Source organism: Mchenga conophoros, linkage group LG11 (assembly GCF_057382185.1).
Source record: "Mchenga conophoros isolate Kocher_MC1m ecotype Shallow Benthic linkage group LG11, M_conophoros_male_GT1.1, whole genome shotgun sequence".
In the NCBI taxonomy this organism is placed as follows: Eukaryota; Metazoa; Chordata; class Actinopteri; order Cichliformes; family Cichlidae; genus Mchenga; species Mchenga conophoros.
The window spans coordinates 10,510,505-10,523,982 of record NC_140536.1 but is presented as its reverse complement, the minus strand read 5'-3'; the positions used below and the strand labels follow the sequence as shown (position 1 = coordinate 10,523,982).

Here is a 13,478-nt window from a genome sequence, read left to right as displayed (position 1 = left end):
ATTGTGTTGTTATCACCTTATCAAATAAAATTTTATATTATTTACCATCACACCTTCTTTCAGAAAATGCTTAAAATATTGATTGCAAGTTCAGTAAAATGATTTAATCTCATTACCTGTTTAGGTGTGTTGGTATGAAACACTTGCTGCTTTTGAAACATGCACAAAATTATATTTACCCAGCACAGTTTAGTAAGATAGGCAAACTATTCTCTCTCTCCGTCTTTGTGCGTAAGAAGGCTCGTCTGTCCTGAGACTTATGTAAGATAAACCTGCCGACCTCAGTGACCCTAATCTCTGAGACGAGAGGATCACCTTCCTACTCTGCGCTAGCTCACCTTCACTCTCTACACACACACACACACAGTTCTCCATTATGAGCCACTTCTCTTTGCATCTCTCCCACCCCTAACCTTTTTCCTTTTTACAGCATATTCTTACTCTGTCACCCTTATCCTGACCTATAACCTCACCTCAGCGCAATTTAGTAGTTTAAGCTTCGTAATTCCTGCCCCGCTGATGCTTTCAGCTGAGGTGTAAGTTTACAGAAGTTTTCAAATATCAGCTTGAAAAGCTATCATCTCTTCATTGCACTGACTGACAGCTGCTGTTGACCTCTTTGCCTGCAGATCTGTTTCTGTTCTGGTTTCTTTTGTGTTTCCCTTAAGTGTTTGCTCAAAAGTCCTTTGTAACACTGCAGCGGAGTTGCCCTGCAGTAACTCTTGTCTGACACACATCTTGGTGCAAAACTACTAATATGCGATATCTCTTTCTTCCTTTCTAGGCCATTATTGCTAATACCTTAGCCGACCTTCCAGTCTGTGTACGACACCATCTAATGTGCTTAGAGCAGGGAAAACGAGGCAATGCCATTTCAGTTCCCAGGAATTTTGAGCTTCATCTTGTTACTGCTCACGGAAAATCACATCGAAACAATAAACAGAGACAGGGCAAATCAATTGATTGAGTTATGCATTGTATGATAAATCTTAATTAACTTTAGCTGTGTAGTCTCTAAAAACATACTCTCTGTTATAAAAGGGGACTACACAGCCTTACTGTTTTACCTAGAATACAATGTTAATTAAATTCTAATTAAAAAATTCCAGTGAAATAAATGATAATAAAAAAAAGCCTCAATGAATGGAGACATAAATTTGTCAGTAATCTATGTGCTGTCGAAAGAAATGGATCTGGGTAGGCATACACTTAGTAAGGTAAGGTTATTGTTAATAACAAGCAAATCATTTAAAATGGATACAGAAGTGTGACAAAATTATAATTGATGGCAATAAAGCAGACATGTCAGCATCATTGGGTTTGAGGCAAGAATGCAGCTCAGAAATAATTCATTTAATTGATGTGAGATTAAATGTCAAATTTCCCTCCAGCTGACCTCAAATTGTATCTCCAATCTTTATTGATCTATTAATGTGGCTTTTTTCACTTCATTTCCAACTTAATTTATTTTGCTGGGACATTGATTTGTATTCATCTGTATTACATGCATTCATATTGTTTCATTATCAACACACAAGTCAGTGATAAGTTCCTCTCTCTATCATTGCTCTCTACTTGCCAGTGGACTCAATGATAAAAGGCTTATGGGTCAAATGGAAGAAGTGTTTCATAGTTTAAATAATCATCTTTTAACGTAGAGTCTAAATTCACGGTTGCAGATAGGATCTCCCAGGGCTACACACAGAGAGACACACGATGACAGTTTGCACTCACATTCACACTCATGGGCAATTTAGAATCACCAATTAACCAAACCCCACTAATTTTATGTCTTTAGACTGTGGGAGAAAGCTGGCATACCTGGAAGAACCCACACATGGAAAACCAACATAAAAAAGAACTAGCTGGATGATGGATTCAATCCAAGGATCTTCTTGCTGTGGGGCAGCAGTGCTAACCACCTTTTCAACCTTTAAACCTAACTTCTTTGAGTGTCACAGAGTTGATTCAGTTCATCTGGATGTTGTGTTTTCAGTGGGAGAAACATTTCATCACTCATCTAATTCAGCGGTCCCCAATCCCCGGGCCTCGGACCGGTACCGGTCCGTTAGTCATTTGGTACCGGGCCGTGAGAGTTGAGGCTCAGGTGTGAAATGTATGGTTTTCAGGGTTTTTATCGGTTTTCAGCGTTATTTTGTTATCGTTTTTATCGTTAACTCGGTTTTCCTGGGTCTTTTCACGTGTGTTATGAATAAATCTACTTTTTTTCGGTACCGGTATTAGTTTTATTTTGTTGTATTTATTTTTGACACCTTAAAGGCCGGTCCATGAAAATATTGTCGGGCATAAACTGGTCCGTGGTGCAAAAAAGGTTGGGGACCGCTGATCTAATTGACTTCTTCACTCTCAGCTGACTGCAGGTTTCCCCAATCTTAGAAACGATACATTTGACCAGAACTACTGACTAAAAGTGGGCTGTGAGGTCAGGTTCACGGTCATTCATATGCACAGAGAGTTGGGGAAAGCATTTAAACATTCTTGCGACCACATATTACAATATATTTACTCAACACCTTTTAATTAGTAATGAACAATACATTGCAGGCCATGAGAGAGAAAGAGAGAGATCTTAATATCACTAAACTATCTTAAAAACTGTAGGCTCAACAAAGACTTATTAACAGGTTAAGAAATCCTTGCTATTGCATCTGTGTTTGCAGCCATCTAGTAAACTCGACCAACTCATTAGGAAAATGTCGCTAAACTAATAGCTTAACTTCGCCGACTAGCTAGGTTAATGCTAAGTCTTTGCGTCTGATGCTGGAAAGACTGCACAGAGTGGATTTCAAATCAGAATATGTGAGGTCGATACTACAAATGCACATTCTTGTGTAAAATAGTCATTTAACCTTTTGCTGATGAAAACCCATTAATGAGTGCATGTTTAAATATAACCTTTTTCCTATTATGTTTTGCACATTCCACAGAGTGACAGAAATTTGCCACAGGGTGAAGCAGGAGACAGATATGCATCGCTTAAAGCATGAAACAAGGCCCAAATTAAGATAATGATAGCCAGTAATTTAGTTTGACATGATTATTATAAGGGTGACTTGGGAAAGTTTCCTACAGTGATGGGGAAAGTGATGTGTAAAGCAGTTCTTTTCAGTGTCCTGAATATCTTGACTCTTTATATTGGTCACTGAATCTTTCAGAGCTCTGAGTGTACTGTCCCAGTCACTGAACTCAATCATGGGTGAATGGTGTATTTTACTCATGATACCTTTGATCACTTTGACTAACATTTCAAACCTTATAAATCTTTTTTTTTTCAAAGTCTCTTGATTGAGTAAAGGAAATCGTGGAGGGTTTTTTCCAGCCCATTTTAAACTGGATGAGGTTGTATATCATGAAGGGCTACGGAAACGGGGTCACGTCACGAGACAGTCTGGTATGATGGCCGAAACCTTGCTGTAAATACAAATTCTACACAGCACAGCCTGAGCACACTGAGTGGGACATGCTGATGTAAAGCATTGCCAAAGGCAAGTCGGCCTGCAGCTGACCTTCACTCTTATCTCACTTATGGCTGCTAGCATGCCTGATGGATGTTTCCTTATTGTTTGTACAGACTGACCCGTGTGGAATCTGTTTACAAGATTTGTGTGTATGTGTGTGTGTATGTTAGGGGGGGTCTGGGCTTTTATGCTGTCTGCTCAGTAGTATCCCACACTACTGAAAAAGAAAAACACACACACAATACTGAAATGTTCCTATAACTGGGATTTTAGAGAAATTGAAACAGCATATTAGTCTGGCCACAGTTGTAGCTCCTCACCAGTGGACTGGAGTCGGGACCAAACTAGGTTTGGTAATGCTGTGGTCCAAACAGTTCCCACTTATTCCATAAAAACCTTCATCTGGAAAAAATTCTTCACAGCAACAGGGAAGGAAAAAAGGAGCAAAATCACATGAAGCCAGCCACTCTCCAATCTTTGCGGTGGAAAAGCCATTAAAGAACAGATGAGTACAGACTACCAGAAGGGACGAAGAACTACAGGATGAATGACAAGTGTCTTAGACGTTATTTAAAGGTAAACAGATAATTATAACGACACTGGATCCACTGTGTGGATTCCCTCTGTTTCATCTATCTCCCTCTGCCAGCTACCTACTGTGGTAGGAGTCTTTCAGAACTCTCTCTTTAAACTCTAAATCAAAGCTTCCCTTAAATTAAGAGGGCTACTTCACTTCATGCTGCATCTCAAATTAGGGACCTGAGATTTAGGTCCTTTGGCGCCATTACATCAATCTGACTTCTTTATAGAGCCAACCACAAATGAGATGGGTTCTTAAGAGAGGATTAAGTAGAGTGATGCTTGAAATTAAGACTTAGACTAACAGCACCAGAAGGCAGGCGTTGACAATAAGCAAATAAATATTCCTGCTGGTTGACGGTTGAAGGACAACATGATAAAGGTGATGTTACACAACTTTGACATTTGATACTTTAAGTTATTTTAGGCTCTATATGAATGATACTGGGCCTCTGGTGATATGATTTGCACACTCCTTGTCTTTTATATGCCCCAACAAATGCCAAGGAGTAGCCTTGATGAGTACTGCATTAGATACTGTATCAAAGATGTGTGGTGCACACTGGCCCCTAAATCAATAAAGGCACAAATATCAGTAAACAAAACACTGCCAACCAGCCAAAAATGTTAAAAACGTAACTCAAGTAGCCATCACTTATAGAATAGAGAAACATTAAACTGCATCTAGGCTTGTGTTTCTAGCAATCTGATTATGACATCTCTCCTTTTAGTTTTTTTTTGGGGGGGGTTTCCACTAAATTCTGAGAGATAAGAGGAAACTGTGCCAAAAAAAAGGGAAATTCCTTGAATGGCCACTTCTACTCTCCAGAAACAAGTCGATCTCCATGGATCCCATCCCTAAACACTGAAGTGTCATAATAAAACTAGTTTAGGGCTCTTGGACCTCTGAACTGCGCTATAGCTGTTATCTGACAAATAATATGGTTTGCCATGCAGTTAATTGACACTATTAGCTTGTACAAAAACTATGTATGTATATCTATGTCACACACCTTTATCGTAGCTATACGGTCTATGGGTGTACCTTGCTAAGAATGTTTGCTAACACCGATAAATGACCAGTCTGCCATCTTGTTTAAATATGTTCTGGCTGCAAAACAAAAACAACAAAAGGCTAAAAGGCAAAATGCTTGAGGTTTCAAAATGCTAATTCACATGTAGAGAGGTTGATGGTTGCTATATGCAGTTTATTTTTAACCTGTAGTTGCTAAATGGCATATTCTCTTTTGCTAAACGGAACTTTTAGCCTTTGATTCTAAGCAGAGGCGCACAAAGTGTGCTGGTTAAAGGAAATTAAAAAGTTCTGTTAGACGAGCAGGAATAAAGCAAAGTAAAGTAGAAGTTACTTATTTAAAATCCCCCAAAATGGGCTGAAAGATAGATGATGAAAACATGGAATAACACTTTGTGTAATTATGATTATAAGTGACACCAGCATAGATATTTAATCCTCTGTTCATTTTATTTATATAAAATTTGTATATAAATCCCAACAGTTACCTCAAGGTACATTTATTGTAAGGTAAAGACCCTACAATAAAGACATTTATACACCACGTGTGTAATGTTCATGCAATACATGCAAATATTTTGTGTATTAAAAATATTTCTCAGCCTCACCTACTCCTAATACAGCCTTTCATACCGACCACTTTATTTCATAGGACGATTTTGCAGCATTTATTTTTTAGGATCATTCTCAACTTTTTTGGGATCCAAATGAACAGATCTGACTAATCAGATCACTGCATTTAGCGACAAGTGCACGTGCACTTCAAAATATGCACTAGTACTGAATTTACAATGATATAAAAATGGTCAAATAATAATATTTTACCTCAGACACACAGTTAGATGCTGCTCTGGGTCAATCTGCTCTCTGAAATGGTTTCTCTGCCTCCTTAGATGTGGTCCCAACTCTGCCTGTAAGAGTTCAAACTGCCCCTCTGACATCCTGAAATATGTTGTACAAAAGCGTTCATGATACAGCTTCAACTCCTGGATGAAACCACAAAACTCTCCCTGCTGCTGCCTTCTCATGAAAACTGGATGAACCCAAAACCTCAGTTTCTTCCTTTCCTTATGTAGAACCTCAGGACCAGCTCATCATCGCTTGATGTTGACTTCATTTTTTTCACACTGTGTCTTCTAGGGATGAATATTTCTCAAAATCACAACATATTTGGAGTGTGTATACATTACACAACAACTATGCATTCAAAAAATTCAGAATTTTGTGTTGTTTTTTCCACACATTCTCTGCATTAAGGCCTTAATACAGCAAAACCCCAACAATTAGACAGTGGGAATGAAAAACTCCCCTTTAACAGGAAGAAACCTTCAGGGGAACCAAAAGTATTGACTAGCACTGCTTTACTAGAGGTAACCCTTCTGTTTTCTAAACTCAGCAATTTCTGTCAAATTTCCAGAACAAAATGACTGGGTGTGCATCAGTTAGTGAGCGTAATCTCTGCCTATACGGCATACAAGGGCTACCCTAATGGTCGTCAAACCACATATTCACTGACATACACACTTGGTGTCAAAACTCATCATTAAAGGTAATGGAGAGGTCATTCGATGTCATCTTTCTGGAGGAAAGCGTTAAAGAAGGACATATGCAGCATTGTGCTTGGTCCTGTTAATAATGGAAGGAATCTATATTGCAGTGGTATTGCCTATTATGTGTGTCATCATGACAAAACGTGGTCCTGGAGATGCTAACTGTAGCGAGAACTGCCACAAAAGTATTTTTGAGTACTTTGGCTGGTGTGAAGTTAAGATTAGAATGAATTCTTAGCCTTAACTACCACAGGGGTATTTTTTGATTAGGGATTCATATGTTGGTGTGATCACATCTTAAAACTGCCTCTTAGTTAAAGGAATGTTCACTTTCTTTTCAGGTCAATATTTGTAAAGTAAACTGGTCAATACTGGACATAAAGAGGCGTTTTCCTCAAGCAGTTCCTTTGTAGGTCAATGGAACTTCCTACAATGCAGTTTTAGGAAGTTAAAAGCCTGCAGAACTTGTTTTGTGCAAAAAAAAGAGCCCTCAACTTTTCACCTGAATATAGAGATAGTAAAAAAATTCCTTTTCTTCAGTGTCTAGGAATGCTAGTACTGTTTACAGTACTAGCATATGAACCTATCCTGTAGTTTGTAGGAGTGGAAGGTCCAGTAGAACGCATAGGCATACACAGCAAATATTTCTCTTGTCTGTAGGTGCTCTACTGTTTAGCCCGGCCCTGTCAATCATTCCTCTATTGCTCAGATTTAATCAGCTGCAAATGCGCTTAAGTTCAAGCTATAATGTCCTTATCTTATCGACTATATATAGGACCATGTGGTACAGTGAATCTCTTACTCATTATGTGTTTACATCTCTATATCCTTCTGTATCTAGGACAGTCTGTCATGTGACCTGTGTGACAATCAGCTCTGCTGTGGCAAGTTTTCTTTCAGCCTGACAGCCATGAAACATTTGGACTCTGGTCACAGTGGGCCTCAGCGCTGATCGTCACTGCATTTCTGTCGGCATATGGAGGGGCTGGAGGGGTGGGGGGGTTTTGTTAACAGAGAGAATTCGATGAGCAGGCAAAGATATTCATTCTGCAAAAGCGCTAAAGTCTGTTTTTATTGGGTGGACGCAAATCCCTTCACATTCAACAGCTCTTTCTGGCAGCAACGAGCCAGTTCTGGATGGGTTTCTGGCTGGGCCTGTTGGGCCCAGCAGGCCGTGACAGGGATTTGACTTTCCCAGCAAGTAAGCGGGGAGCCTATGTGAAAACCACTGAATGGCTCACGACAGTTAAGAAAGAAAGAAGAAAAAAAGAGAGATTACGACTCTAAAAAAAGAAATCTGAGGTTAATCGATAAATGAGTAATTTCTTGCATTTGGCAGGAAGTTTGTTTCTGGAGCAAACCAGTGCAGTAAACTTGATTTACAGTCAAACAGATGCATAACAGAAGACATAACAAATCTGGTTTTCAGATATTTTATTGAGGAAAACATCTTTAACCTTTTGACCCATTGGACAAATAACATAATAGAGCAAAAAAAAAAAGAAACCAAAAAAAAAGCTACTGAGAACATTTCCTCTGAAGCTCGATCACAGATTGAAAATCACTGCAACACCTGCAGTGTCTGATACATTTATAAAAATAACAATCATAAAAAATATACATACATGACAAAGATTTTTTTCTTTTCTTTTGCGATTTGTAAAAGACTGCATGAAACTGAGCTTTGGACAACACATACAAGACGCTGCAGCAACCCACAATCTCTAACTGATAGGCACGATCACTAGCTGACAAGCAGACTGGAGCCACTAGCTAGTCCACTGTTAGGACTTCACTGAGTATAAAATTACAATACATTGCCTGCACAATCCAAAGGATACCATCAGCATGGACAGCTATTTAGAAGAAACAACTGAGCAAAGAAGTTATGGGTCACCAGACTAGGGGATGAGAGCGAAATGCTTTTCCATCGAGAGAATTTCTTTTTTTGTTGCAGTACTGACACGATGCTAGTCGCGGATGTTTTCAGATTTTTTTGTCTTAATGCAGCTGGGGGAGAAAAAAGCTACAGTATAGTTAGCAAGCATGTAATCATATATTTATACACAATTCTTCAAAACAGGTGAGGAATGAAGCCTTAAAAAATCAAAAAAGAAAAACATTAATAACCATCAACCCTCACAACGGAAACATAAGGTGCAACTTAGTCGTCTGATGCTGAGGTGGACGCATGCATGCGGGATTCTTCGCTTTCCATTCTTTGTTTCAATGAGCAGATAATTAAAGCAGGCGCTGATAACAGGATGGTTTGGTTTCAAGCTCTCCGACAAGTTGTAGCTGTAATCTGACCTTAACAAAGACAGTTTGTACAGTAAAACACAGTAGCCCCAGATAGATAAACCCCATCACCAGCTGCACCCATCTCTCCAGATCATCAGTTGGGTTTTTTCCCTACTAGCGTCTCACTCTCTTCTGCCTCTCTTTCTCTATCAGCATCTGCTTCAAACAATGGCCTCATTAAACTTTAGGGCTATCAACAAAGGGGCAGGAGGGAGGAGACGCCTAAGTGTTTGGCACTACATTTCCTGAACAGAGTATCTGCATTCCCAGCTAAGTTCAAGCTCTTCAGCAGCAGCTGCGGAATTCCCTGCCAGGGTGCTACAGCAAACAGTTTCTCATCATCTGAGGTGTCTCTGCAAGCCTCCTCCAAAACTGAGGAACACAGTCTACGATCGAGCTCTCCCTGCATCGATCATCTACTTATTGTCACTCCCACCCCTCCTTGTTTTTGTTTTTCTTCTCAGATGAGAAAAAGTGAAGCACCACTACACAAAATATACAGGAAACATTGTTTGTGACTCCATAAGTCGCTGATATTTAATCGGGCTCTGTCATGACATGCTGGTAATCTGGGACGTTTACTGAATATACACAAGAGGAAACGTGAACCTTGCAGGAACTTTTCGTTCGTACGTTTGGCTGCTACTTTACTGCAAAATCCACACAAACAGTGCTCCTTTTTCACCCGAACACACGCGTGTACACAAACACTGACTGTGCAGGATTTCACATATACATTCACAAGCCTCTGGGGGTGCTACTGTCTATAAACAGCGTAGGGGGTCATGTGGCCTGCTCGTTCTTTTCTCTGCCTGCTGTGAGGCAATAGGCACTTTATAAACACATAAATGTTCACATATACAAACAGACATTACAATAGCTTCATATTTTGTTTCTATTTCTCCCTTAAAAGTGGGTGGGGTATTCGAGTTAGAAAAAAAAAATCTTTGGTCTGTAAACAACAAGAATTATATCCAAATGTGAGGTGATGTTTGTTGTCCACTCTAGTTTAATAGGATCTCACCTCGGTTCAGATGATGTAAAGCACGGCGCGCTTTGGAGCACTGTGCACCTCTGATTTCACCTCAAAGTGCATGTGAGTGTCTCGCTTAAAGACTCTGATGCAGCTGATTGGGCTGCTGCTGCTGCTGCTGCTGCTGCAACATGCTGGCTAATGAGTTTCAATTAAAGATTGAATCAGTCTTCTGCACAGTGTCAATGATACGTCTGCAGCTGGCATTCAAGGCCTTAAAACTCAGATATTGCTTCCAAGCTATCCAAATGAGTCTTTTCCGAACCTGGTTGGCCTGGGCAGGATCAGGAGACTGTCGGTGTTTCGGTAAATGTGAGATAATCACATCTGAATTTTGCCAACTGTTCTGGATTTACCATTCATACTCAAAGTATGAACAAAAGCAGAAGCTTTGATGCAAAACACAGAACAAAAGGATGCCTTTTTTTCAGTCAGCTGTCAAGCACTGTGCAGGGTTAAGGGTACGACTGTGCCACTCGCTCCTGTTTAAAGACATCAGGATCCCTCCTTCCTCTCTCATTTAGGGATACTCAGTTACACGGCAGCCAGGTGGAGTAGGCAGGCTGCTGGCAAGCAAACACTGGCTGCACCTGCGCTATGTAGTAGTTACTGAAGTTGCCATCTGCCACATAAGGAGCAGGTTGGTAGTAACATGTAACATTAGCCACATTGGGGATGACATTCTGCTCAGCCAGGACACGTACAGCCAGCATGGCTATGAGCCCTAAGGTCTGCCGTCTCTCGTGTCCCATCAGACACACGGTGCTCTCGTTGACCACTCCGTGGAGGGTCATCAGGTAGTCGTACTTGCGGTCCTCCAGGCCCACAAAGTGGTTTTGAAGGTAGGACTCCAGCTTGCGCTGCTGCTCGCCAATATCAGGGAAGTCAATGAAGAAGCGCGAGCACATGTAGCGCTGCAGGGACTTCATCTCTGACTCTGACGCAGCCCGGAACCCCCTCACCAGCAGGTGACAGTACTTCAGGAGACCCCCTCCACGGATCTCCTCCGGGTTCCGCGTGCAGATTATCTTGTGACGTAGGTGGTCCAGAGCCTCACTGAAGTCACCATACACGCTCTCGCCCATGATGGTGGGGTGGAAGGTCTCAGCCATGGGGTTCTCTGAGCAATCATAGAACAGCAGCAGAGAGTCAAGCTTGATCTGAAATGAGTCCACGCTGAACTCAAACTGCCGCCGGAGAGAGTCCACAAACTTCAGCTCCACATTCTTCCCCCGGTTATTGGAGAGGGAGATGAGACTCCAGCGGTCTGAGTCATTGCACACCTTCACCATCTTTTGCACATAGGCTTCCTAAATGAGTGAGTGTGCAGAGGGTGAAAGAGAGTGAGAGAAAAAGAAGCACAAACAAAGTGAATAGAACTGAAGCTGCAATTACTAATTCAGTAGAATTCTGCCTAACTTTGCATTGTACAGTAAGGATTTGAATTTAATGCCTATATTTATACAAGTAATTACTGTATGTTGTTGAGCTATTAATGCTACTGACCTCAATATTAAAGGCTATGGAATGTACTTATATGGCTGAGCTCAGGATCCCTTCCAAATTGGTTTAACTCGATCCTCTTAACTACAGCAAACAAATTTTTTAACTATCACTAAAGTGATATCTAATTGCACATTAAGCTGTGCGTAATGGTCGCTAATCCCTGTTGGCACAAATACAATTCAATATTATCACATATATAAAACTAATCTAACAAATCTGAAGCAGAAATAAAAATCTGCCAGGGCGTGTGTAGCCTACCTTTAACGTTAAAGGGGTTATTTTCTCCTTATTCACACAGTCGGGTAAAAAATCCAGGAGACAGTCCAAAACTATGTCCTTCACAGTCTGAAAATCACTCTCTCCTTTCATATTTGCGCAAAATATGAGGTCAAGGTCTTTATAGCCCAGTCCGCTGTCCTCGTGCAGAATGTGGCTGGCCGCAGAGCCGTTTAATCGAACGTCCCGGACATGGATCTGTTTTTCCTCCATCCGACTGCGCACCACTTTAACTATCTGCCGCGGCTGCATCTCCAGAGTGGGGAAGTTTCCCCGGCCGTGTATCGGGATGGTCTCCGTCAGGATGGCATCCAGTCGCTGCACTTGCTCCCAGCTGAGGACGCTGACGTTGCTGCTGTCTGTGTCGGACACACAGCTGGTAGTGGAGCTGCTATCGTCCTCTGACATGGTGTTGAAGTCCTCCGGAATTTCAATAAAACAAAATTCAATCGTTTTCTCAAAACAGTAGGGTCTTCCGCATGAGGAGTGCCAGTATTTGAAATAGTCCAAAGTGACTGTAAACAGAAATAATAATAATAATAATAATAAAAATATATATATATTAAAGAGCAGCGGGGCTGGTGGCTGTGCGTTACAGTTTGCGCACTCTGGTTGGAGATCCAAGCGGAGAAGTGGCGCAGCAGTCGAGCTGGTGACTGAGCTAAGGGAGAATCTGAGCCCGCTAACAAAAGCGTGCGGAAGAGCGAGCCCTAACTTTCTCTTCTGTCTCTTTTACGCCTTTAAAACATTTGCCTCGGTGCTGCTGTCAATGCGTCCGAGCGCTGCGCATCACAGTCTTTGAAGGTCGCTGATGATCCAGGAGGGTGTTTGCTTTTCCGACTGTGACTCCATCGCCCAAAAGGCACGCCTATGACTTTATGAATTTGCATGAATAAGCTGCTGCTCAAGTCGCGCTTTTGGCACAGTCCTCCCACTGACGTTCAACCCCCTCGGAGGAATCTTGTGGATTTTTACGCACGGCTCCTACATATTTTTTAATATCTCCTCCTGCTGCCAAATAGTAATCCCGTTAATGCAGCTGTGTGCGCTCAGGAAATCCAGCTTCCTCTCCTCGAGTCTCTTTAGATCAACATATTCCCCCCCGTGCTTTTTTTCTATAAGTTAACCGATACTTGCCCACTTGACACGCAGCATCCTTCTGCAAGACTGGTCTGTAGTCTGAAGTTGTCAAGCTGCACTTCACCCCGCCCCCCATCTGCTTCTCGCTGCTAACGCTGGTCAGTTTGACAATACTATAAGGCTCTGCTTTATCAAGCTGCTCCATAGTCTTATAGTAAAATTTTAAAATGAATTTTAATGAGAAGATATATATTAAATTTCATATCACTTCATGAGATAACTGAGGCTCCGAACCACACTGAATACGGGAACAATCATTCAGTTACTCATGAGATCATTCCCGTGGTCATGATCCCTCTTTTGTCAAATAAAATTACAAATTTAAAAAAAAGAGGGAAAAAAATAGAATTAAATTGTTAAAAAAAATAAGCAAATAAATAAATATAAAAGTATTCTAATCTGTTTAGACTGAGCTGATCCGCAACTCGCTACACGTCGTCATGTCGCCATCTATGGGATGGCTGGTTTAGGCCTTTAAGTAAATCAGCTGAGCTACACTGAGTCTAAGGCTACCTTTACAGTGTCACTATCTACAGTCATTGTTAAAAGTCATCAAAGAAATGCGACTTTTAATTTTAAAA

General features: G+C 41.0%; 1 protein-coding gene across 1 annotated transcript; it reads right to left on the bottom strand.

Annotated features, from left to right (window-relative positions):
• Positions 1-8,060: 8,060 nt before the first annotated feature.
• tent5aa (terminal nucleotidyltransferase 5Aa) lies at positions 8,061-12,930 on the bottom strand. Its single transcript, XM_085290860.1, has 2 exons — positions 11,740-12,930; positions 8,061-11,285 (listed from the first exon to the last, which is right to left on the bottom strand). The coding sequence occupies exons 1-2, from the start codon at positions 12,163-12,165 to the stop codon at positions 10,506-10,508; spliced, it is 1,206 nt and encodes a 401-aa protein (XP_085146986.1). The 5' UTR covers positions 12,166-12,930; the 3' UTR covers positions 8,061-10,505.
• Between the last annotated feature and the right edge of the window lie 548 nt (positions 12,931-13,478).

Excerpts from the sequence above, each read along its gene's own strand:
- tent5aa (XM_085290860.1), bottom strand. The coding sequence starts at position 12,165 with ATGTCAGAGGACGATAGCAGCTCCACTACCAGCTGTGTGTCCGACACA. Across the intron at positions 11,286-11,739 it reads TAACCCCTTTAACGTTAAAG|GAAGCCTATGTGCAAAAGAT; the intron begins GTAGGCTACACA and ends TCACTCATTTAG.